At 41.1% G+C, this 22225-nt stretch overlaps 1 protein-coding gene across 1 annotated transcript in view; it reads left to right on the top strand.

Moving 5' to 3' along the window:
• Nucleotides 1-7205: 7205 nt before the first annotated feature.
• The window catches only part of SHCBP1 (SHC binding and spindle associated 1), a 40458-nt gene continuing 25438 nt past the window's right edge, over nucleotides 7206-22225 (top strand). Inside the window, exons 1-8 of the mRNA XM_082437713.1 lie at nucleotides 7206-7347; nucleotides 10011-10178; nucleotides 10354-10469; nucleotides 11879-12087; nucleotides 16454-16546; nucleotides 20118-20351; nucleotides 20443-20611; nucleotides 20924-21044. Of these exons, the coding sequence (XP_082293839.1) occupies nucleotides 7239-7347; nucleotides 10011-10178; nucleotides 10354-10469; nucleotides 11879-12087; nucleotides 16454-16546; nucleotides 20118-20351; nucleotides 20443-20611; nucleotides 20924-21044 (1219 nt within the window). The 5' untranslated portion in view covers nucleotides 7206-7238. The remainder of the gene's footprint in view (nucleotides 7348-10010; nucleotides 10179-10353; nucleotides 10470-11878; nucleotides 12088-16453; nucleotides 16547-20117; nucleotides 20352-20442; nucleotides 20612-20923; nucleotides 21045-22225) is intronic.

Genomic DNA, 22225 nt, shown 5'->3' with positions numbered 1-22225 from the left:
CTCCTGTTCTGGGCTCCATATAAAACTAACAGCTCTTCTGGTCACTTGGTAAATGGGCCCAGGTAACACACTCAAATATGTTGCCTCCAAAATCCAAAGAGGTCCACTGTGCATTGTGCCTCCTTCTTGGTTGTGGGGAGGAGCCAGATGCAACAACTTATCCTTCACCTTAGACGGAATATCTTGATATGCCCTACACTATTGGACCCCTAGAGATTTCACTAAAGTAGAAGTTCCTTGAATTTTTTCATTGAAATAAAGTTTATGTACAATATTATATAAGCTACAGGTGTACAACATAAGTACTATATAGTGATTCACAATTTTTAAGGGTTACACTCCAATTATAGTTATTATAAAATATTGGCTGTATTCTCTGCTTTGTACAGTATATCCTTGTAGCTTATTTTATATGTAATAGTTTATATCTCTTAATTCCCTATCCCTATATTGCCCCTCCCCCTTCCCTCTCCCCACTGGTAACCACTAGTTTGTCCTCTATATCTGTGAATCTGCTTCTTTTTTGTTATATTCACTAGTTTGTTGTATTTTTTTAGATTGTACATATAAGTGATATACAGTATTTGTCTTTCTTTGTCTGACTTATTTCACTTAGCATAATATCCTCCCAGTCCATCCATGTTGCTGCAAATGGCAAAATTTCATTCTATTTTTATGGTTGAGTAGTATTCCATTGCATATATATATATATATATATATACACACACACCACATTTTATTTATCCATTCATCTGCTGATGAACACTTAAGTTGCTTTCATATCTTGGCAATTGTAAATAATGCTGCTATGAACATTGTAGTGCATGTATCTTTTTGAATTAGTGTTTTTGGTGGGTTTTTTTTTTTTTTTTTGGCTGCACTGGGTCTTCTTGCTGCGCGCCGGCTTTCTTTACTTGTGGTGAGCGGGGGCTAGTCTTTGTTGCGGTGCTCGGGCTTCTCACTATGGTGGCTTCTCTTGTTGCGGAGCACAGGCTCTAGGTGCACAGGCTTCAGTAGTTGTGGCACGTGGGCTCAGTAGTTGTGGCTCATGGTCTTAGTTGCTCCGTGGCATGTGGGATCTTCCCGGACCAGGGATCGAACCCATGTCCCCTGCATTGGCAGGCAGATTCTTAACCACTGTGCCACCAGGCAAGTCCTGGAATGTTATCTTTTAAGGAGTTGTCTTGTTGATTCTAGGAGAATGTTGCTCTTTATGGTTGAGCAGGTATTTCTGCCAAGGGGGGAGGTTTGGTCAATGCATAATGCAGATAACACAATGCGCAGTAGGAGGGAGTGAGGAGGCCAAAGGGCAGGGAAAAATTTTTATGTGTAAATTTTTTCTTGTCTCGCTATAAGATATGAATTTTATTTCACAATACTCATGTCCTGATTTACTTATTGATGAATGCTACAAACATTTATTGTGCACTGATTATGTGCCAGATACTGAGCAAGGCACTAGGAGTTAGTGATAAGAAAGCAAACATGTTTCTCGCCCTCATGGAGCTACTGTTTAAAAGGGAGAAAGGAATACAGAGGAGTGTAAATTGTGATAAATCTTATATAGGAAAAATGCAGGAGACTATAAAGTCAGTATTACTTTGATATCAAAACCAGACAAAGGCATCACAAGAAAACTACAGAAAATGTCTTATAAATATGGATACAAAGATCCTCAACAAAATACTAGCAAATTGAATCCAGCAATACGTAACATGGATAACACCTTGGCCGAGTGAGATTTATCCTAGGGATACAAGATTGGTTTAATATTTAAAAATCATTAACGTAATACACCACTTCAATAGAATAAAGGACAAAGGCCACATGATCATCTCAAGAGACATAGGAAAAGCATTTGATAAATTTCAACACCCCTTCACGATAAACACTCAGTAAAACAGGAATAGAAGGCAACTTCTTCAGCCTGATAAAGTCAGGAAAAATCCACAGGTAAGATTATACTTAATGGTAGAAGAATGGATGCTTTCTCCCTAAGATCAGGAACAAGACATAGATGTTAGCTCTTGCCATTTCTATTCAACATTGTACTGGAGGTCCTTCTAGTCAGGGCAATTAGGCAAGAAAAAGAAATAAAAGACATTCAGAATGAAAAAGAAGAAGTAAAACAACTTCTATTTGCAGGTGACATGATCTTATCAAGGAAATGCAAATTTAAGGCATAATGAGACAGCACTATATACATACTAAAGTGGCCAAATTAAAAAGCAAAAAACAAAAAAACACATGTCGATGAGGGTGTGAAACAACTGGAACCCTCATTTATTGCTGGTAGTAATGGAAAATGGTATAGCCACTTGTAATAGAGTTCTCTATTAACTGAAATATATATATATATATATACACACATATATATGTATGTATCTATGTATATATATACATATATATGTATGTGTATATATGTATATATACACATACATATATATATGTATGCATGTATATGTGTATATGTATATATACACACACACAGGTCCTAAGATCTGCAGGGTGAGTCAGCAAGCTGGAGACCTAGGAGAGCTCATGGTAGCTCCACAGTCCAATTCCAGAGGCCTGAGAACCAGGAGAGCTGATGGTATAGTTTCAGCCCAAAGGCCAGCAGGCTTGAGATCAAGGAAGAGCCAATGTTTCAGTTCTGTCTTATCCTGAAGGTTTTAACCCAACACCCCTGCAAAGAGGGCCCTGCCTAGGATTCCCTCTAATTGGTGGCATTTATCCCAAGTCTGACTACACTCACTGGGTATTCTCTTGTTTAATATGCCTCTCCCCTGCTGGACCATGAGCTCCGTGAGGTAAGAGTTAGGTTTATTTGTTCCCTTCTAATCCCTGGAGCCTCGCAACAAGGCCCAGAGGCTCTAGAGGAAACTGGCTGGAAGGACTTCTCAGTGCTTTACCAAGTGCTAAAGATTTATTTTGAAAGTTTAAGCTGCCCTCTAGTGGAAAATACAAGCCAAAATTCGGGCCTAGCTTTTATTCTTTGTTTTTGTCAATGGGAGCCCCAGACTCTCAGACCAGAGAAGCAGAGACCTAGCATCTCTTCTCTCCCTGCAGTGGAGTAGACATCGTGGGCTACCTGCCCACCCTGGGCCCACGTGGAGCTCCCCACAACTGCAGATGGAGGGACAGGCCTCCCCCAGTGGGACCCCTCCCAGGATCTGGGGGCTCTCCCCACCCTTCTCTGATGTTGATTCAGAATTTGCACTGTCTGTCTTTGTCCTTGTCTGTGCTCAGAAACCCATTCATATGGATGTGGGAACACATTCTAAAGTGGGGCAATGGGGGCCATGCTGGGCTTCTGTCCCTCAGCGGTCAAAGTCCTGAGCTGCACACTTTAGAGAGTGCTTCTGTCCTTGGGGAGCTGGTGGGCTGGTTTCAGGGCAGAGGCCCCCCAATACAGGCAGCATTCCCTGACCCTGACTTAGGTAATGGTAGTAATGTTGAATCTCTGGTTCTGGGTAGGGGGTCTCTGGGCAGCAGCAGCAGAAGTGGCCCAGATCTGGCCATTTGACTCTGAACCTGAGCCTTTGGCTAATGGCATCATAATATTACACTATAAATAAAAGGAGCAGTATTAATTTAGTTTGTCCCTTTACTAAGTGAAGTTTAGTAGTAGTTACCAGCAGTACAAAGATGAATATGACATGGTACTTGTCTTCAAAGAACCACAGCCTCTGACACAATGTCACAAGTAGACTAGTCTTCAGAAGTTGCAAACTGGTGGTCTACAGATATGTTTTATTTGACTGGCACAGTGTTTAAGTTGTTAAAAATTGGTTGCCAATCTTTTTTTTTCTTAATTAACTTTTTAAAAAAAATTAATTTATTTATTTTTGGCTGCACTAGGTCTTCGTTGCTGCATGTGGGTTTCTCATTGCCGTGGCTTCTCTTGTTATGGAGCACGAGCTCTAGGCGTGCGGGCTTCAGTAGTTGTGGCACGTGGGCTCAGTAGTTGTGGCTCGGGCTTTAGAGCACAGGCTCATTAGTTGTGGCGCACGGGCTTAGTTGCTCCGTGGCATGTGAGATGCCCCTGGACCAGGGCTCGAACCTGTGTCCCCTACATTGGCAAGCGGATTCTTAACCACTGCGCCACCAGAGAAGACCCGGTTGCCAATCTTTATTTATTTATTTATTTATTATTTATTTTTGGCTGTGTTGGGTCTTCGTTTCTGTGCAAGGGCTTTCTCTAGTTGCGGCAAGCGGGGACCACTCTTCATCGCGGTGCGCGAGCCTCTCACTATCGCGGCCTCTCTTGTTGTGGAGCACAGGCTCCAGATGCGCAGGCTCAGTAGTTGTGGCTCACGGGCCCATTTGCTCCGCGGCATGTGGGATCTTCCCAGACCAGGGCTCGAACCCGTGTCCCCTGCATTGGCAGGCAGACTCTCAACCACCGCGCCACCAGGGAAGCCCTCCTTGCCAATCTTTTCATATGGGAAATTTCTTATAAAAATCTAGACTTCTGGCTTCAATTGGAAAACCAACATGGCAACATGGGGTCCATACCCATCACTTCTCATGGAACTGGCACCACTGCCCACTTCTCTCCTTCTGTCACCCGCCTGGCCATTCCGGGCACTGCGTTGAGACCCCTGTGCTAGGAGTAGTGAGAGGGGAGCAATTAATTCTGGAAGCGGGTGAGAGAGTGGGTGAGTCCTCTCAGGTGCGGTGACTTCCCAGGTGCCATCTCGACAGCCTGCATGGGAGATGGTGGTGGACACAGGGGCTGTGGCAGGGAGGGTGGGATGAGATGAGAGCCTTATGAGCTGGAGGATGGGCTGCACTTGGCTTTGCAGCATTAATGAACGTGAATCATGAATGAGAGTTCCAGGTCAAGTGTTCCAGCAGGAGATGAAACTGAAATAGCTGCAGGAGAGAACTCAGGTCTGAAGACCTTTGTATCAAACATGAATTATGTTACTTGAGGACTGGGGATCTTGTTGAAATGCAGATTCCAGTCCAGCAGATCTGGGGGTAGGGGAGGGACTCTGCATTTCTAACAAGCTCCTGGTCCCTGGACTGTACTTTGAGAGGCTGGGGCTTAGAACAGAGGTTCCAATCTAGTGGGCTGTGGGCCAAATTTGGCCTAGGAAATAAGGTTTTTTTCTGGGTTGCATAGTGTTTACATTAAAAAAAAAAATAGTTGCTAACAGCTTAAAATCAGGCATTTTCACATAAAAGTCTGAATCTGTCTTCCCCACTCATCATTCTCTATCACATCACTGTATTTTATTTTATTTTATTATTTTTCATAATTGAATCTTGCTTGTTAATTGATTTTTTACTTGTTCATTGTGCATCTCCACTGGGCTGTGAATTCCGTGCGGGCAGGACCTTGTCTGCTTGTTTGCCCCTGCTTCCCTTGAGCCTAGAAGAATGTCTGGCACACAGTCTATACTCTCTGTATTTATTATTTGTCAAGTGAATTAGCACATCTGCTTTCCTGTGGGCTCACAGTGAGTGCCACTGTCCACACTTGGCCTTCTTCACTCACTTCTGTTACCTCCTGAGGAAGGCGGACTCAGGATAATGCCCTCAGGAGTCCCCTAGGTTTAGGGGATCTGAGAAGGAGGAAGAGGAATGAAGGCAGGAAGGAGAACCAGAAGAGTGAAGGCCCGGAGGCCAGGGGAGGAAGGACTACGGAAGGGGATGCTGGGTTGTCAGTGCTGCAGCGGGCAGAGGGTGATGGGAGAGAGGGAGGCCAGGCCTCTGGAAGAAGCTACTGGCCGTTGAGAAAGCAGGAGAGGAAAGGCACTACCCCAGAGCAATTTGGTGCTATCCAGAAAGGAAGTGTGGAGGCAGTATCTCAAGATTGCAGTTGGGCTTTGGGAAGTTTTTAGGGGAGGGCAGTAAGTTTCGAGCCCCTGTGTAGACAGAGTATAAGGACCTAGTGGTGAGAAAGAGAGTGAAGATATAAAAAAGACTGGGAATAATGGGTGCCACCCCACCTAAGGCAGGTGGAAGGCTGCGACGGGCTGCAGATGGAGGGATTGGAAAGGAAGAATTAAAAAACCCTTTCCTTAGGATAAGGGGGAGGGGGCAGGAAAAGCAAACTCCCAAGAAATGTGTGCTCCTAAAAGGTCTCCACTTAGGGGAAAACTCTAAAAACTTTCCATATAATCCATGCAAGCATAGGTTTGGAAATGTATCTAGTTTAATAAGTGATTTGTCCTTAATTTCATTTCAGCTGTGAGGGATCTGAGAGACTTTAGCCCAAGGTTTTCCTTTAAGGCAGTAAGTGGAAATGTCTTCCCTGTGATAACACTGTCATGACCAGGCTCTTGTCCTTCTGTGGACTCATCTTCCTGGTGTTCTGGTAACCTCTGCTGTTGCCGGCCATCTCAGGTCTGACTAGTCATGGCCTGGCAGAGCCATTAAAGCGTGGATTCAGGAATTTGGCTGGTTTTTAATACTGGCACTGCTGGGTTAAATTGGGCATTTCTTAATTTCTTGGTGACTCCATGTCGTCATCTGTAAAATGGGAATAATAATAATATTTCCTGTCTCATAGGATGGTTTTTGAAGATTGAATAAGATACTGCAGATAAAATATGCAGGGGCGTCTTGCACACAGTACTCAACAAATGTTAGCTATATCACTGGAGGTTATAGTTGTTGACTAATAAATGTGGGTAAAACATACTTTTACATTCTAAATATTATTTGACATTCTTTGAAAATATCCTCTGTGTGTAGGTAGTGAATGAAAGAGGGGGAGAGAGAGAAAAAGCGAGAGAGCAACTGATATTTGGTGGTGAAAAGTTTGGAGCCATCTAGGCCAATATGCTATTAGAACTGAAGATGCTCTTCTGAGAGGTGAAGTGACTTGCCCAAGGTAATACCAGTGGTAATGGAAGAAACAAGTCTAAATGCTATGTTTTTTGACTCTCAAGCCAGTGTCTTTTCCGCTCTACCTCACTTCCAGGTATGGCTTGTTAGTTTTTCGGAACTCATCCCAAATTATGTCCTAATTCAACTTTGTCCAAGTTCGTCCCAGTAAACAAAAAGAGCAAGAGCTTGGACGAGAAGAGCAGTCCTTCCGGCCAGTAGATGGCGCCCAGGCACTGCCACCGGGGTGGGTGGAGGCTGAAGGGGCGGGGCTCGTGCGGAAACGGGGGCCACGCAAACTTTCCTTTAATTGGTCGAAGAGCCTCGGCCCACTATCCAATCAGAAGCGGCTGCTTCATCGCGTTACAGGGCTGGGCGGCCGCCCGCGGAAATTTGAAATGGCTGACGGGTTGCTGGCCGGTGGTGGGTTGGGGTCGGAGGCGATGGCGCGGGACCACGAGCGCACCGGCTGGGCTGTGGAAGAGGAGCTGGCGCCCTTCGGGAAAGGTGAGCACCAGTTGTGACGGGCCGGAGGAGCCGCCGCCTGCGACAGACCGTGTCGGCAGCGCGGGGGGCGTCGGGACTCTCCGAGGCCGCCTCAGGCGCAGGCCTTCCGGACCTTGCTGGCCTGGGTGGCGGCGGTGGCTGGGCGATGCCCCGACGTCGAAGTCGGGAGGTACCCAGGGCAACTCCCCCCGCCCAATCTGGCCTCAGCTTGCTCGAGACTGGAGGGAACTGGGCCGGGCCGGGAATTCCTACTTCTGCTGTCTGGATGGGGCCCCCGGGCTGTGTGCACGCGTCTGTGAGTCCAGAGTGGGCGCATTTTTTAAATGTGCATCTCAAAGGAGAGCACGTACCACACTTCCCTTTCCCGAAAGAGAAGAAACTTGAACGCTTGGCCTAGTTGGCTGCATCTAGGCCAGCACTGAGCGTTGAGGGCAGGTGACATGCCCGAAGGTAGGGGAGCCAATTTGGGACAGAGTCTAAAAGTAGAACCCAGGTCTAATTCTCAGTCCTTTCTACCTCTTCACGGAGACTCCGTTTTTTCCCCCTGATATTTTAAGGTGGTTTTACTTTAACATTTTCAGTTGTGTTGTGTAGTGGGAAGAGTCCTGGAGAAGTGAGAGAACATAGGTGTGACTTAACTCCTCTACCAACCACTCTTGTGAACTGGCAACAGTCGCTTGGCTTCAGTTTGCCCATCTGGAAAACAGGTAGTGGTGTTACGGAGTGGTGAAGGTGAAGTGAAATAATGTGTGAAAAGAAGTACTTCCAAATTGGATCTAAAGAATTGTGCTGAAGTAAGGTATTCTTTTTAATTGTAGGACACACATAACAAAATTTACCATCTTAACCATTTTTAAGTGTACAGTTCAGCGGTACTTAAACACATTCACATTGTTGTGAGGCCATCACCACCCTCTGTTACCGTGATTCTTTTCATCTTGTAAACTGAAACTCTGTACCTGTTGAATAATAAACCCCCAGTCACCCCTCCCCCCAGCTCCTGGCAACCACCATTATACTTTGTCTTTATGATATAATTTTGACTTCTCTAAGTACCTCATATCAGTGGAATTGCACAGTGTTTGTCTTTCTGTGACTGGCTTATTTCACTCAGCATAACGTTCATCCAGCACTTGTCGTAATTTCCTTCCTTTTTAAAGCTAAATAACTTTAGCTACTGTGAATAATGCTGCTATGAACATGAGTGTACAAATATCTCTTGGAGACCCTGCTTTCAATTCTCTTGGAAATTGCTGGGTCACATGGTAATTCTATGTAAAAATTTTTGAGGAATCACCAGACTGTTTTCCGCAGCGGCTGTACTGTTTTACATGCCTACCAACAGTGCACAAGGGTTCCTGTTTCCCCATATCCTCGCCAACACTTGTTTTCTTGATAGTTTTTCTTGTTGTTTTTTGGATAATAGTCACCTAATATGTGTGAGACGACGGTATTATTTCTTTAACAAACATTTATATCTATGTTATGTGGTGGGTACTGTTGTAAGTGATTAACATATAGTTTATTCTCTTAATTGAATTGAAGTTGGCATACTGTTTTCATCTTCCTTTGGGTACAGAGAGATTGTGACACAGCAGGTGAGGTATTGTGTTCTCTGAGGCTCAGGTGCATTGATAATCTGTAAGCAGGAAGCCCTTCAGTACACCTTGGTCATCTTGTTGCCGTGTCCAAACTCGTACTGCTCGCTGCACGACAGGCCAATAAATTGAGAGACGAGTTGTTGGGGCAAGGAATAGAGACTTTATTTGGAAAGCCAGCTGACTGAGAAGATGGTGGAATAGAGTCCCAAAGAACCATCTTGCCAAAGTTAGAATTCAGGCTTCCTTTATACTAAAAGGGGAGAGGTTGTGGCTGGTTGTTGCAAACTTCTTGGTGTCAGAATCCTTTGTTCTTGCATCTATCCAGGTAGGTCAGGTCAGGATGTTCCTGTAAACCTCCAGCAAGACAAATGTTATTCTCTGTTTAGCAACTTTTTATCTCTATATGAGTGGAAAAGTGTTATACCTTTAAAGGTCAGAGCTTTGAGAAGGGGCTATCCTGTGTATTTCAGGCTATAGGCAACATTCTTGTATCAAAAGCAATAGGAGGGCTTCCCTGGTGGCGCAGTGGTTGAGAATCTGCCTGCCAATGCACGGGACACGGGTTCGAGCCCTGGTCTGGGAAGATCCCACGTGCCGCGGAGCAACTGGGCCCGTGAGCCACAATTACTGAGCCTGCGCGTCTGGAGCCTGTGCTCTGCAACAAGAGAGGCTGCGATAGTGAGAGGCCCGCGCACCGCAATGAAGAGTGGCCCCCGCTCGCCACAACTAGAGAAAGCCCTCGCACAGAAACGAAGACCCAACACAGCCAAAAAAATAAAATAAATAAATAAATAAGTCAGGAGCGCTTTAAAAAAAAAAAAAAAACCTAACCCATGAAGGATTTTAAGTCCTTATTGTTTTGAAGTAGAACTTGGATTTTGAGATATTTTTAAATTTAGAAAACTGTTTTTTTCTGACAATGATAGAGGTAAGTAAAGCATTATAGCCAAATCCTTGTTTTGATTTGTTTGGAATTTCTAAGCAAGTATATGATAATAGAAGCAGTTTATAAGCACTGGAAGTGTCTGGGATAGTTGAGCCTGCCTATTTTTGTTCTCTTAGGTTTGTTTGAAGATGAAGATTCATGCAGTGATTGTAGCAATTATGACAAACCAGGTACTAGTCTACAAAGTTTTGTGCCAGAAGGAAAAACTCATTTCCCAGAAATGTTCCAGACAAGTCACCTTTTGTTCTATGAGCGATTCAGAGCGTATCAAGATTACATTTTAGGTGAGTAGGTCCTTTTTTTTGCTTCTTTTGTCTTTTAATTTATATGTATTCAATAGATGGTCTCCGTTCCTCAGACTGCCGTTTGTTGGTTCTGAGAAAGTAGATTTAAGTGGATTTATTAACTTCTCTCTCCTTTATGCAGCCCCAATTCTTATTGCCTTTGATTTGTTTGTAGCTGACTGTAAGGCCTCTGAGGTAAAAGAATTCACAGCTGAGTTCTTAGAGAAGGTCCTGGAACCATCTGGATGGCGGGCGGTCTGGCACACTAATGTGTTCAAGGTGCTGGTCGAGGTAAATTTAATTCTGTTGTTAAGACATTTATCTCTAGCTAAAAACACTTTCCCTCAGACTGTTGTAGCCACAGTGCTTATTTTTAATTAAGGTTTATGAGCTGATTGAAAATAGCGTGTTTTTCACATCTAACTGCCACGGTGTATGAAGTGTTCCACAAATTTTAAAGGCAACTGAGGAGGAGCTACCAGGGAATTGAGGTGGTTTAAGTTTCAGTGTCCTTTAAAAAGGGGAAATGGATTAGAAACCTATGAAATGAGGGAGGTATTTGAGACCGTTTAAAAAACAAAGAGGCCTAATTATAAAGTCAGTGGGGTTTGAATTGATTTTTTACCTTCTTAAGTTGTAGCCCATTAAAGTAGCTCAAACCAAGCAGGCATTTTAAAACTAGCCTATTTTTTGCCTAACAAATTTGTAGGTATGTGGTTAACCGCTTGATGTTCCATTGCAGAAAGTAAAAACAGTCTTATTTTTCAACTGACTGGGCCTTTTACATTAAATTTGCACTCTAATTACAGCTGTGAATTTTTCTCAGTGTTTGTTAACCGGACCACAAAACCCTCGTTAAACTAAAATGGTAAACCAGGGAGTGTGAATGAATACAAGTTGTGGCTGCAGCCCCTTCAGAAAATGACATCACATGCTGCAGTGACTATATATGAGGCAATGGTTTGCAAGCAGCTGTTCCTCGTGGATTTTTAAATTTTGGGTTATGCTAATGTCTTTAGTTGCACTTCAGGACTATTAATTTGATTATGATAGTAGCTCCCTTCCCCCAACACACCTCAATTCTCTAAAAGCAGTCAAAGTCATTGTTTTAAAAGAGAAATGTGCCATTCCTCTGCTTAAAAACCTCTAATGCATTGCATTTACCAAAGGCCTGTGTTGGCTCTATGGCTTCTCATTGTGCTAGATAACATGTAAGAGCCAAGCTCCTTCCAATGCCCTTCCTGTCCTGATCTTCTTGCCTCTTTCTCACCTCACCTCCTGCTGCCCGTACCTCATTTCCTTCCTGTGGTTCCAGCAAGAAACACTGCTTCTCTGCTTTTCCAGCTGCCAAGCTTGTCTCTGCCGCAGGGCCTTTTGCATCTTTCCTGCTCTTCACACGGCTGCTTCCTTTTCATCGCAGTTCAGAAGTGACTTCCCCTACCCTCCCAGTAAAACCAGACCACCACCCCTGCTACTTATTCTCTGTCACATACTTGTTGCCATCTTGTTTATTTGTCCTCTCAATTACAATGTCAGCTCCATGTGGGTACAAGCCAGGCCCGTCTTGTTTATCCTTTATGTTATGGAAGAAGGCTCCCCACTCCCATTCCATGCTTGAAAAAAATCAGGCTGTAAGTAGTGTTTTAGATGTATCTTAATTTTGATTTGCATATGTTAAGTCACGTTATTTTAAATTTCAGGTCACGGATGTGGACTTTGCAGCCTTGAAGGCAGTGGTGAGGCTTGCTGACCCATACCTCTGTGAATCTCAAGTCAGCACTTTTACTTTGGAGTGTATGAAAGAGCTCCTCGATCTGAAGGAACACCAGTTACCCCTGCAGGAGCTGTGGGTGGTATTTGATGATTCTGGAGTGTTTGACCAGACAGCACTTGCCATTGAGCATATCAGGTAGGAAAAGAGGTTGATAAAAGTAATCTTGTGGCCAAAAACTTTGGATGAAATGCAGTAATTCTGGTCTGTATTATACCTAGATTTAAAACTCAGACTGTAAACTTGGTCACTGCAATATTTTAAAATATTCAAAGACAGGGGAAACTTTTTAAAATTAAAAAAATGTTTTCAATGTTTAAAATTTTCATTTTGAGGTAATTTCAGACTTACAGAAAAGTTGAGAAAAGTAGTACTAGTACTAGGGATTCCTGTATAGCCTTCTCTCAGTGTCCCCAAATGTTAACAAAAGATAGCGGATTTTTAAATTTTGTTTGTATATATTTAGAAACTGTCTTAAAAGTTCTGGATGCTAAGGCTATAGTTGATGCACTTGAGTATAAGAGGAAAGGAAAGAAGATAAATAAGGTGGTATACCATCACTTGTGCACTGATAAGACTGACGTACAGTGTTTTCAAGGATATGTCTGGCCAAAGAAGGTGTTTTGTCAGGCCACTTCCAGGATCCTTAGCGGGTATGTGCATGCCTTTCAACCTTTTTTGGCTTAGTTGGTTTCCACTTGCACAGGTGCATGCCTTGTCCCTTAAGTGAGAAGGAAAGCCCATACCTGCATTAATAGGTATGCATTTTTTAGTTTTTCAGATAACTTTTTTGTCAGATAGTTCCTGATACAGGTAGTTCTTTGAATGTTCTTTTTATAAGTATATTTACTAAGGAAGGCTTATTTTTGGCTATTTAAAAATGGACTTATATTCCTCCATGAACTGGAAGACTGGATAGTATAAAGGTCATGTTAATAATGTTGCTTGGTGTTTTGTAGTTCAAAAAGTACTTTCCAGTTTCTATACCGTTAGTGAGTTAGCCTGGTTTTGCTGAGCTTAATTTGATACTCTACAAAGAAGTAGAGCGTCTTGGGCCCTGCTTCTGACATTTCATAGAAAATTTCTAATTGTATGCAAGGACATTGAACTTGCATACAGTGCAAGGACTGTAGGTATTCAATATTAGGCCAAACAATATAAATCTAAAGAACTGGCTTATGTCTAGAACCAAAATAACTCTCTTATGTTTCTCTCACTTAAAAAATCGGTCAGTTGAGGCATATGAAGGTAAAGGGATAATTGACGAGTTTAGGAAATTAGGAATCAGGGAGCTAATCTCTTATGGGTATAGAAGTTGATAGAAAGACAAGTATCTGGAATTAGTAATAGTATTATTTGAAGGCGAATCTGGCTGAATTATTCTTTATTTTGAGGTGAGGGCTCAGATTCTGGTCAGTGTCCAGAAAAGGTCAAATTATGAGGGTTTTCATTTGTTCATTTTATTCAGTAAGTATTTCAGTGCCAGGTCCTGAGTTGAGGGTGAGATTTGACTGGTGCACAAAACAGACACAATCACCATCACCAGGGAGACGTCAGTCTAAAGGTGGGAGATGAACCTTGATGAAATAATCACATAAAGATATGTGTACGATTGGAAACTGCAGTGAGTGCTGTGAGGGATTACAGAGTGTTCTAAGACTAGGTCAGGTTGCTGTAATACGATTATTTCCTGAGGAAATGGTATTTGAACTTGGGTCTGAAGGGTTGGCTAGGTGAAAGTGGTTGTGGCAGTTTAGGGGAGGGAACAGGTTCAGGAACTCAGTGAGTTTAAGGAGCCGGAGGGCCAACGTGGTTAGAACATAGACAGTAATGGAAGAGACTTAGGAAACCAGCTTAGAAGTTGTCAGGGGTCAGAAGATGCAGGGATTTGTCAGCCAATGAATCATTTTTGTCTGTAAGAGCAGTGGGAAACCGCTGAAGGGTTTTCAATCAAGGATGAATATGATCAGCTTTGTGTTTTAAAGGGTTCGTTCTGGCTGCTGTGTAGAAAGTAAATGGAGGGGGAAGGGATAGAGAGATCAGTTAAGAGACAGAGTGGACTAGGGTGGAGATATGGAGAGTACAGATTAAGCTTATTGAGAAAGTAGGATGGCTAAGACTTGGTGGTAGAGTGGATATGGGAGAAGTCAAGGCTGACTCCCAAGTTTCTGTCTTGAGAGAATAAACACTGGAGGAGGTGCAGATGTGAATGAAATGTGAAATCCAGTACTGAACTGGTGAGGATATTTGAGCTGGGTCATGAAGTGTAAATATAAGCTTACCGGGTGGAAAAGGTGGAAGGCAGCCTGACCAGCATGTCGCAGCAGGTTTGAAAGAGCTTGTGAAGTTGGTAGTTTGCACACAGGGTCTCTGAGGCAAGAGCGGTGCTCTAGAGGTGGGCTGTGAGTCCGCATAATATCACCAGGCTCAGGAATTTGGACTTTGTTCTGAGGACAGCAAGGAGCCAGCAGAGTTCTTTGGTTGAGTAAAGGCATGCTCAGGTTTGTTTTATTTTGTTTTTTTTTTGTTTTTAAGAGATGCACTCTAGAGGGTGAAGAGAATGACAGTCTAATCTATAAGAATTAAGAGATGGCTTCATTTTCACTGCTCCTTCCTTTTCAACTTTTTGACAAGTTATATCGTCTGTACTTCCTGGCATTCCACTAATGCTTCTACTCCTACAGTACCATTGAAATTGTGCTTAAGGTCACCCATATTCTCGTATCCAGTTGTCACTCCTCTGATCTCATCTTACCTTGACCTCTTGGTCACATTCTAATTATTTGATCATTCCCATCTTCTTAACATACTCTACTGTCTTCCCAGTTTCTGGGACACTGCTTTATGATAGTGTGTCACGGGCTTGCTTTCTTAGTAATCTTGGCCAGCTCTTCCTCTCATGCTCAAACTTTAGAATGTTGAAGTTACCCAGGGCTCAGGCCTAGGCTCTCTACACTTCTCTCTCTCTAATCAGCTTTGAAAGCACATTAGAATCTCCTGGAAATTTTCGAAAGAATGATAAGATGAGAATATCGGTATTTTGCAACCCATAATAAAATAGAGGTTTCAGGCAATGATCCTCAATGGCTGCTACAGCCATTGGTGAAAAACTGATGGGGAACTTTGTGGCAGATAAATCAGGCTGACGATATCTGAATCCATTGATCATTCGTAAGCTCATCATCAAAAGAGATGACCAGGTATCATGTGCTTCTTGATGAAGCTACCTTATACCTCCCTTGAAGTATTCTTGCCAAAAAGTCTTTCCTAAAGACGATCAAGTCTCTCGTCCTTACTATCAGTTTACTAGAAATAAAGGAAACAGAAGGACATGTTAAATGACCCCATGGGGATGCAATCAGTAAAATTCAGAGTGTGGGAAACTATTAAATAAATTGCAAGGTGAAAAAGAGGGATGGATAATCTATGGAGTAAAAATGATTTAATTAAATTCAATGGCTGACGCTTGTTTGGACCCTGATGAGCAAGCCAACTGTAAAACAACAACAGCAACAACAAAAGAGATAATTAGGGAAAACTGAACACTGACTGGATACTTGGTTATTAAGGAATTAAAACTTTTTTTGTATAAAGATTTATTTTAGAGGCACATACTCAAAATTTATGAGTGATATGATATGTCAGAAATTTGCTTTAAAATGATCCAGTGTCAGGATGGTGGGGGTAGGAGAGCAGAGAAGTAAGAAGGTGGAGTAGAGGTGAAATAAGATTACCTGTGAGTTGATAATTGTTGAAGCTGGTGATGGATACATGGTATTCATGTTTTCATGTTTGCTCTTGTATATGTTTGAAATTTTCCATGATGAAAAATTTGTCAAATCACTTTGGGGAGCTTTAAAAAAATGTGGATCCTGCACCCTCCCTCCCCCATCCCCCACCCAAGAGATTCTGGTTTATTGGTCTGGAATAGGATTGAAAATCAATTTTTAAAAGCTTCCCAGGGGACTCTAATGGGCAGCCAGGGTTGAGAACTACTGCTTTATTTTATGTTCCTGGATGATCTCATCTATTGCTCTAATGCCATCAATATGCTGACAGCTTCCAGATTTATGTCTCTAGCCCTGACCTTTTCCTTGAGCTCTGGTCTCGTATATTTATCTGCACTCTTGACATCATCCATTTGGAGTTCAAATAGGCATCTCAACCTGAACATGGTGAAAACAGAACTCTTTATTTTCAACCCTAAACTTGTTTCTCTCCCAGTCTTTTCTATCTTAACAAATGGCACTAATTTCCACCAAGTTACAGATGGTCAATAAATAGTTCTTCTGATAAAAAGAAGGTCCTAATAGAATCAGTGTTGTAGAAAACTTCTTTAGCCAATCCAAAGAAGTTCTTGTGTGACTCATGACTATCAAATCTAGCAAATATTCAATCTTCTCTACCATACTTGATAGACTTGTTTTGATTTACTCTTATTCCTCCAAAACCCTAACATTTTAAGCCAGTGATTGAATTTGAGTGATACTAATTTCCTTTTCAGGTTTTTCTATCAGAACATTTGGAGGAGTTGGGATGAAGAAGAAGAGGATGAGTATGATTATTTTGTTAGATGTGTTGAACCTCGATTGAGATTGTAAGTATTTATTAGTGGCCTTGTACATGTTGGAAAAAATAGCTATTTGTGATTAAATTTCACCTGTGTTTTGTGTATACTGTATATATACTCCAGGGGCCTACAGATAGAAACAGACTGATATACAAATAGTATAACCCACTGACAAGTTATTAAATAAAAATTGTACAGGTGCGGAGAAACCTACTTTTAGTGTTTATAAACCTACTTGTAGTGTTTTTAGAATCTAAAAGCAGAGAATTCAAGAACATGCAAGTTAACAGCTCACTCTTGTAAATGTGAATAAAACTTAATTGAGCTAATATGTTAAAAAGAAACAACCCGTTACTAAACTCAATAAAAACAATTGAAGAACAGTGAAATTAATTGAATTACGGAAGACTTTTTTTTTTTAGAGTACTTTTAAAGACATGGCTTTACTCTTAAGTTCTTACAGTAAAACATAGTAGGCTAAACAGACTTACCTCAGGATGTTTTGTCAAGTTCTTTTCCTTAAATCTTATTTGATAAATAGATGAAAATACTAAATAGTTAATATTGATGGCGAATAAAAATTTCCAAAATACCTAAATACATTCTACTGATTTATCACATTTTGGTAGGGAAAAACCCTTCCATTATAAAAATACCCCAAATTAACCATGCAACCCAAATAGTTGTCCTGCACTGACTTTGTTAAATGTGGCTTCCACTAGATGGTGCCATAAGACCAGGTAACTTTTTGGTACTTGTGCATGGTAATTTAATACGCAGTGCTGCAATAAGAATAAAATTAGACCTTGCAGGCCAAAACAAAGAAAAAAAAATTGTAGAAGGTAATTTTGTCCCTGTGTGAAAGATGATTTGGTTACATAAGATAAGGCAGTAACTCTTTACATTTCTGTATAACCAATTTGATTTAGTAAGTTTCTCTTCATTTAAACAGTAAATCATAAGTAAAAAATACGTGAGAAGTCTGGTTAAGGTTGGTTCTACCTGGTTTAGAATTATGTATGTCTGATTTCAGCTTTTCATAAATTGGCTGTGATTTCTATTTAGCCTTTCCAATTTTTCCATTATGCATTTCCTGTTTTCTCATAGTGTATTCAACAAAATGCCAGAATTTCAATAAGCTTGCATATTTTCTAGTTTTGATATACTTGCTTTTAAAGAGCAATGGCTGGTTTTGATTGAAGGGAAATGTAATGGTGGATGAATATCATGTATCTGGCAAATTTGATCTGTACTTGGAAAATAACTGTATTCCGATTTGACAGTCTTACATGTTCGAACAACAAGAAATGATTTACATACATATCTTATACATCACTGGCAGATGGGAAAGCATAAGGGAGGAATTGTTTTCAGTTATGGAGAAGAAACTATGGTACTTGTTTGGGAAACTGGAATGTTATCAAATATAGGCAGACTCTTTAAAAGGTCCTTAGGCTAAGACAGGAGTAGAGCTATTCACAGGCAAGAGTTAAAGGGAATCAAACCATATTGTCTTGATTTTGTACTGTGAAGTAAATATTTTTCCTTTCTAATTCAAAACACTCTGCTTCAGAGCTTATGGGTCTGAGAGACAGATGTTGGTTCATTACTTTCAGACTATGAAGTATCACTATGATGAGAAGAAATAAGCTGATTGGCATGGATATTGGAAATGCTAAGAAACTAATTTTAAAATTTGAGTCTTAATCTTTGTAACTTAATAGATCTGATCAAGCAGTCAGTGGTTGGGTCCCCAATTTCTTGTTTGCAAAGTGGATTTCTAGAATATCTTTAAATGAGTATGGATTAACCAAAGCAGACAAAATCCTTGCTTTTCAAGCTTCACCTAATTCATTTACTTGAAAAGTGGAAAAAATATTTTCTATTCATCTTAAATACTATTTAAATGTTCACTGTAACTTGATGTAAATTTGTTTAGGATATGGTTCTGTTTTTTTGTCCCTGTACCTTACTTAGAGCGTGACGAGGTTAAGAAGACATTATCTAAGGCAATCGTACTCAACCTTGGCTGCACATTAGAATCCACAGGGAACTTTAAAAAATACCCCTCTACTTTTAGAGACTAATTTAATTGGTCTGGATGGGGACCTGATCATCTGTATTTTTAAACGTTCCCCAGTGATTCTAATAAGCAGCCAAGGTTAAGAAGCTCTGGCCTAAGTCAGTGTGCTTTTAATTGAGAAATAAAGCAATTATTTTAAAACGACAGGTAATGACAATAATATTGCAGTTTACTTTCAAATCCATTAATTTCATATCCATTAACTTGATTGTACATTCATAAATTATTGTATCTAGAAGTACTTTTTGTTCTGTCTATATATTTGAGAAGGTTTATAAATTAATAATAAACTTTAAGTGCCAACAAAGTTGTCCAATACAAGGTTATTTGGTTTTAATCACTCTCTAGTTTAGTAATAACACCTTTATTTTTTTCTCAGAATGGCAAAGGCTTATGTTTTTGAAATACTCTAATAATCTTCCTGAGGGAATATTCAGCAAATTCTGTTCCATAGTGCTTTATTTATTTATTTAATATTTTATTTATTTATTTGGCTGCACTGGGTCTTAGTTGCGGCATGTGGGATCTTTAGTTGCAGCATGCGAACTCTTAGTTGTGGCATGTGGGGTCTAGCTCCCTGACCAGGGATCAAACCCGGGCCCCCTGCATTGGGAGTGCGGAGTCTTAACCACTGGACCACCAGGGAAGTCCCCTCCATAGTGCTTTAAATGCAAGGAAGGGGGACTTCCCTGGTAGTCCAGTGGCTAAGAATCTGCCTTTCAATGCAGGGGACGTGGGTTCAATCCCTGGTCAGGGAACTAAGATCCCACATGCCGTGGGGCAACTAGGCCAGTGCCGCAACTACCACGCCCATGCGCCACAACTAGAGAGCCCATGTGCTGCAACTACTGAGCCCGTGCACTCTAGAGCCCCTGCGCCACAACTAGAGAGAAGCCTGCGCACCACAATGAAGGGCCCATGCACCGCAATGAAAGGTCCCACATACCGCAACGAAGATCCCATGTGCCTCAACTAAGACCTGATGCAGCCAAATAAATTAAAAAAAAAAAAAAACTAAACTAAATTAAAAATAAATAAGTATAGGGAAGGACTAGATGATTTGAATCATTTAAAATTTTTGTTCCTATAAATGTGGTAATCTTAAACATTGTTATGAAACTACTTGGGATACTATCCTCACCACCCCTACCTCCAGGTTGCCCTCTGCCACCCACTTATTAAGATTTTGAATCTAATATATGAGAAAATAATTTCTTGTTAAGTAACGATTACAAATTGTACAACATGAACTCTCAGTGTTTCAAAAACACAAATGTTTGGCTCTAAGGGAAAAAAAAAATAGCAACTCCTCAAAAGAGAAAAGTTAGTGACCTTAATGAAGTGGTCCTTAAAGCTTTCAATAGCTTTCACCTACTCAGTAAGACTTAACATGTTCCTGAGTTACATACTATGAAACACTTTTCTTATGGGGTCTTTGAGGACTAAATGGGTGTCTTGATGATGGGAAAATGTGTCTGAAAGGCAGTGAGTTTCAATTTGCTTTTAAACTTTCAGGCATTATGACATTCTTGAAGACCGAGTTCCTTCAGGACTTATTGTTGACTATCAAAATCTGCTGACTCAATGTGAGGAGAGTTACAGGAAATTTTTAAATCTGAGAAGCAGTTTGTCAAATTGTAACTCTGATTCTGAGCAGGAAAACATCTCCATGGTGGAAGGGTTAAAATTGTATTCAGAGATTGAACAGTTGAAACAAAAGCTAAAACTCATTGAGAATCCTTTGTTGAGGTATGTGTATCTTTGTTCTTCTCAACTAGTTGGCATCTTTTCTAACCAGCTATCTTACTGAGAACTGACAGGTCTGTTTGGTTTCTTTAAGATATGTGTTTGGTTATCAGAAGAATTCTAATATACAAGCAAAAGGCATCCGTCCAAATGGCCAGAAGGTCACCCATGTGGTCTCCTCCACCATGACGACTGGTCTGCTGCAGTCCCTGCTCAGGGATAAGCTTTGTCCAGAGCCTTGTAAGGAAGAAATAGAAATTCAGGTAAAAGGAGAGTTTCTTGCTCCAGGTGGCTTTTTTTTCTTCAGATTCACCCCAGGCTTTCCTGAATTCTACAAAAAGTTTTTAGGAGTTTCCCAGAGCTGGTTTTTTGTGAAATGGAAAGCAGTGAGAGCACTGCCTTTCTGCAGTATTAGTCACTTATCAACCATGCACTGAGCTCAGTGCAGTAGCAAAGGAGATACCTACATATGCAGTTTTGGCTCCCTTTTCAAAATGAAACATGAAGGCACCTGGAGTAATACTCAGGTTGCATTTGAGGGGTATATATTTGCAATATGTTGTTTTGTTTTCTAGTTCCATAGTGATCCGTTGTCTGCTATAAATACCTGCTATGAGGGCGACACTGTTGTTGTTTGTCCTGGCCATTACGTGGTACACGGTACATTCTCCATTGCTGACTCCATTGAGTTAGAAGGTGAGTATGGAAGATCATACAACCAAACTCTCGTGCATGATACGCTTAAGATAACAGTAAGTCACTGATCTTGTTGAAGCTCCGAGAATTTGATTTAAACCCATTTGATTTCAAATGAGTTTCCTTGAAACATTAAGGGTTTTTGGAGTATACAGGTTATTGACTCAGTGTTTGAGCAACGTGAGGTGTGATTCTTTGTGGCATTATAAATGTTGGGAAGACAAAAACATAGAGAAAAAAGACCATTAGGAAGAAGTATAATTCCAGATTATAGGTGGTTGGTGAAAAGGAAATTCATTATTAGAATTAAAAAAACATTCCAAGCAATATTTTTTAATTTGTTGCTTCCTCTTATTTCATATATGTTGTGGACATATTGGTGCTTTTTTTTTTTTTTTTTAAAGTTAGCTTACTTTTGTGAAAGGTATAGGTCCAACTTGAAATTAGATGCAAAATCTCCATCTTAATTCTTTAAAAGCTTGTTGAATCTCGCAAATTCTAAAGTGTACTTTTGAGAACATTAATGTTGAAAGAGTCTTTTTAAAATAACTTTATTTATTTAATTTTTGCTTGCATTGGGTCTTCGTTGCTGTGCGCAGGCTTTCTCTAGTTGCGGTGAGCGGGGGCTACTCTTCGTTGCCGTGTGAGGGCTTCTCATTGCAGTGGCTTCTCTTGTTGTGCAGCACGGACTCTAGGCGCATGGGCTTCAACAGTTGTGGTAGGTGGGCTCAGTAGTTGTGGCTCGCGAGCTCCAGAGCGCAGCCTCAGTAGTTGTGGTGCCCGGGCTTAATTGCTCTGTGGCACGTGGGATCTTCCCGGACCAGGGATCAAACCCATGTCCCCTGCATTGGCAGGCGGATTCTTAACCACTGCACCACCAGGGAAGTCCTAAAAATAACTTTTTAGGAGTTAAAATCTTATTGTACATTTAGAGTGATTCCTAAATTTAGGTTACTTTACAGTAGTTCACCTTGGTCCTTTGTATTTCCATAGCGTGTCAAATTTAGATGCACCTGTTCAACTATTTACCAAAAGAGCTTCACGTTAGCAATAAAGCTTGTCATGCAAAAAATCATATATCATTTTGGGACTGGTGCAGCTGTTCACAAACTGCTTAAGCTATGTTCTTTAATTTTATCTTGTCAAGAGTTCTTAATGGAAGCAAGGCTGGGAATTTAATT

This window comes from Balaenoptera physalus (assembly GCF_965194825.1).
Source record: "Balaenoptera physalus genome assembly, chromosome: 19".
NCBI classification, from domain to species: Eukaryota; Metazoa; Chordata; class Mammalia; order Artiodactyla; family Balaenopteridae; genus Balaenoptera; species Balaenoptera physalus.
The sequence above is the reverse complement of the archived record's forward strand: the minus strand, read 5'-3'. Positions and strand labels throughout refer to the sequence as shown.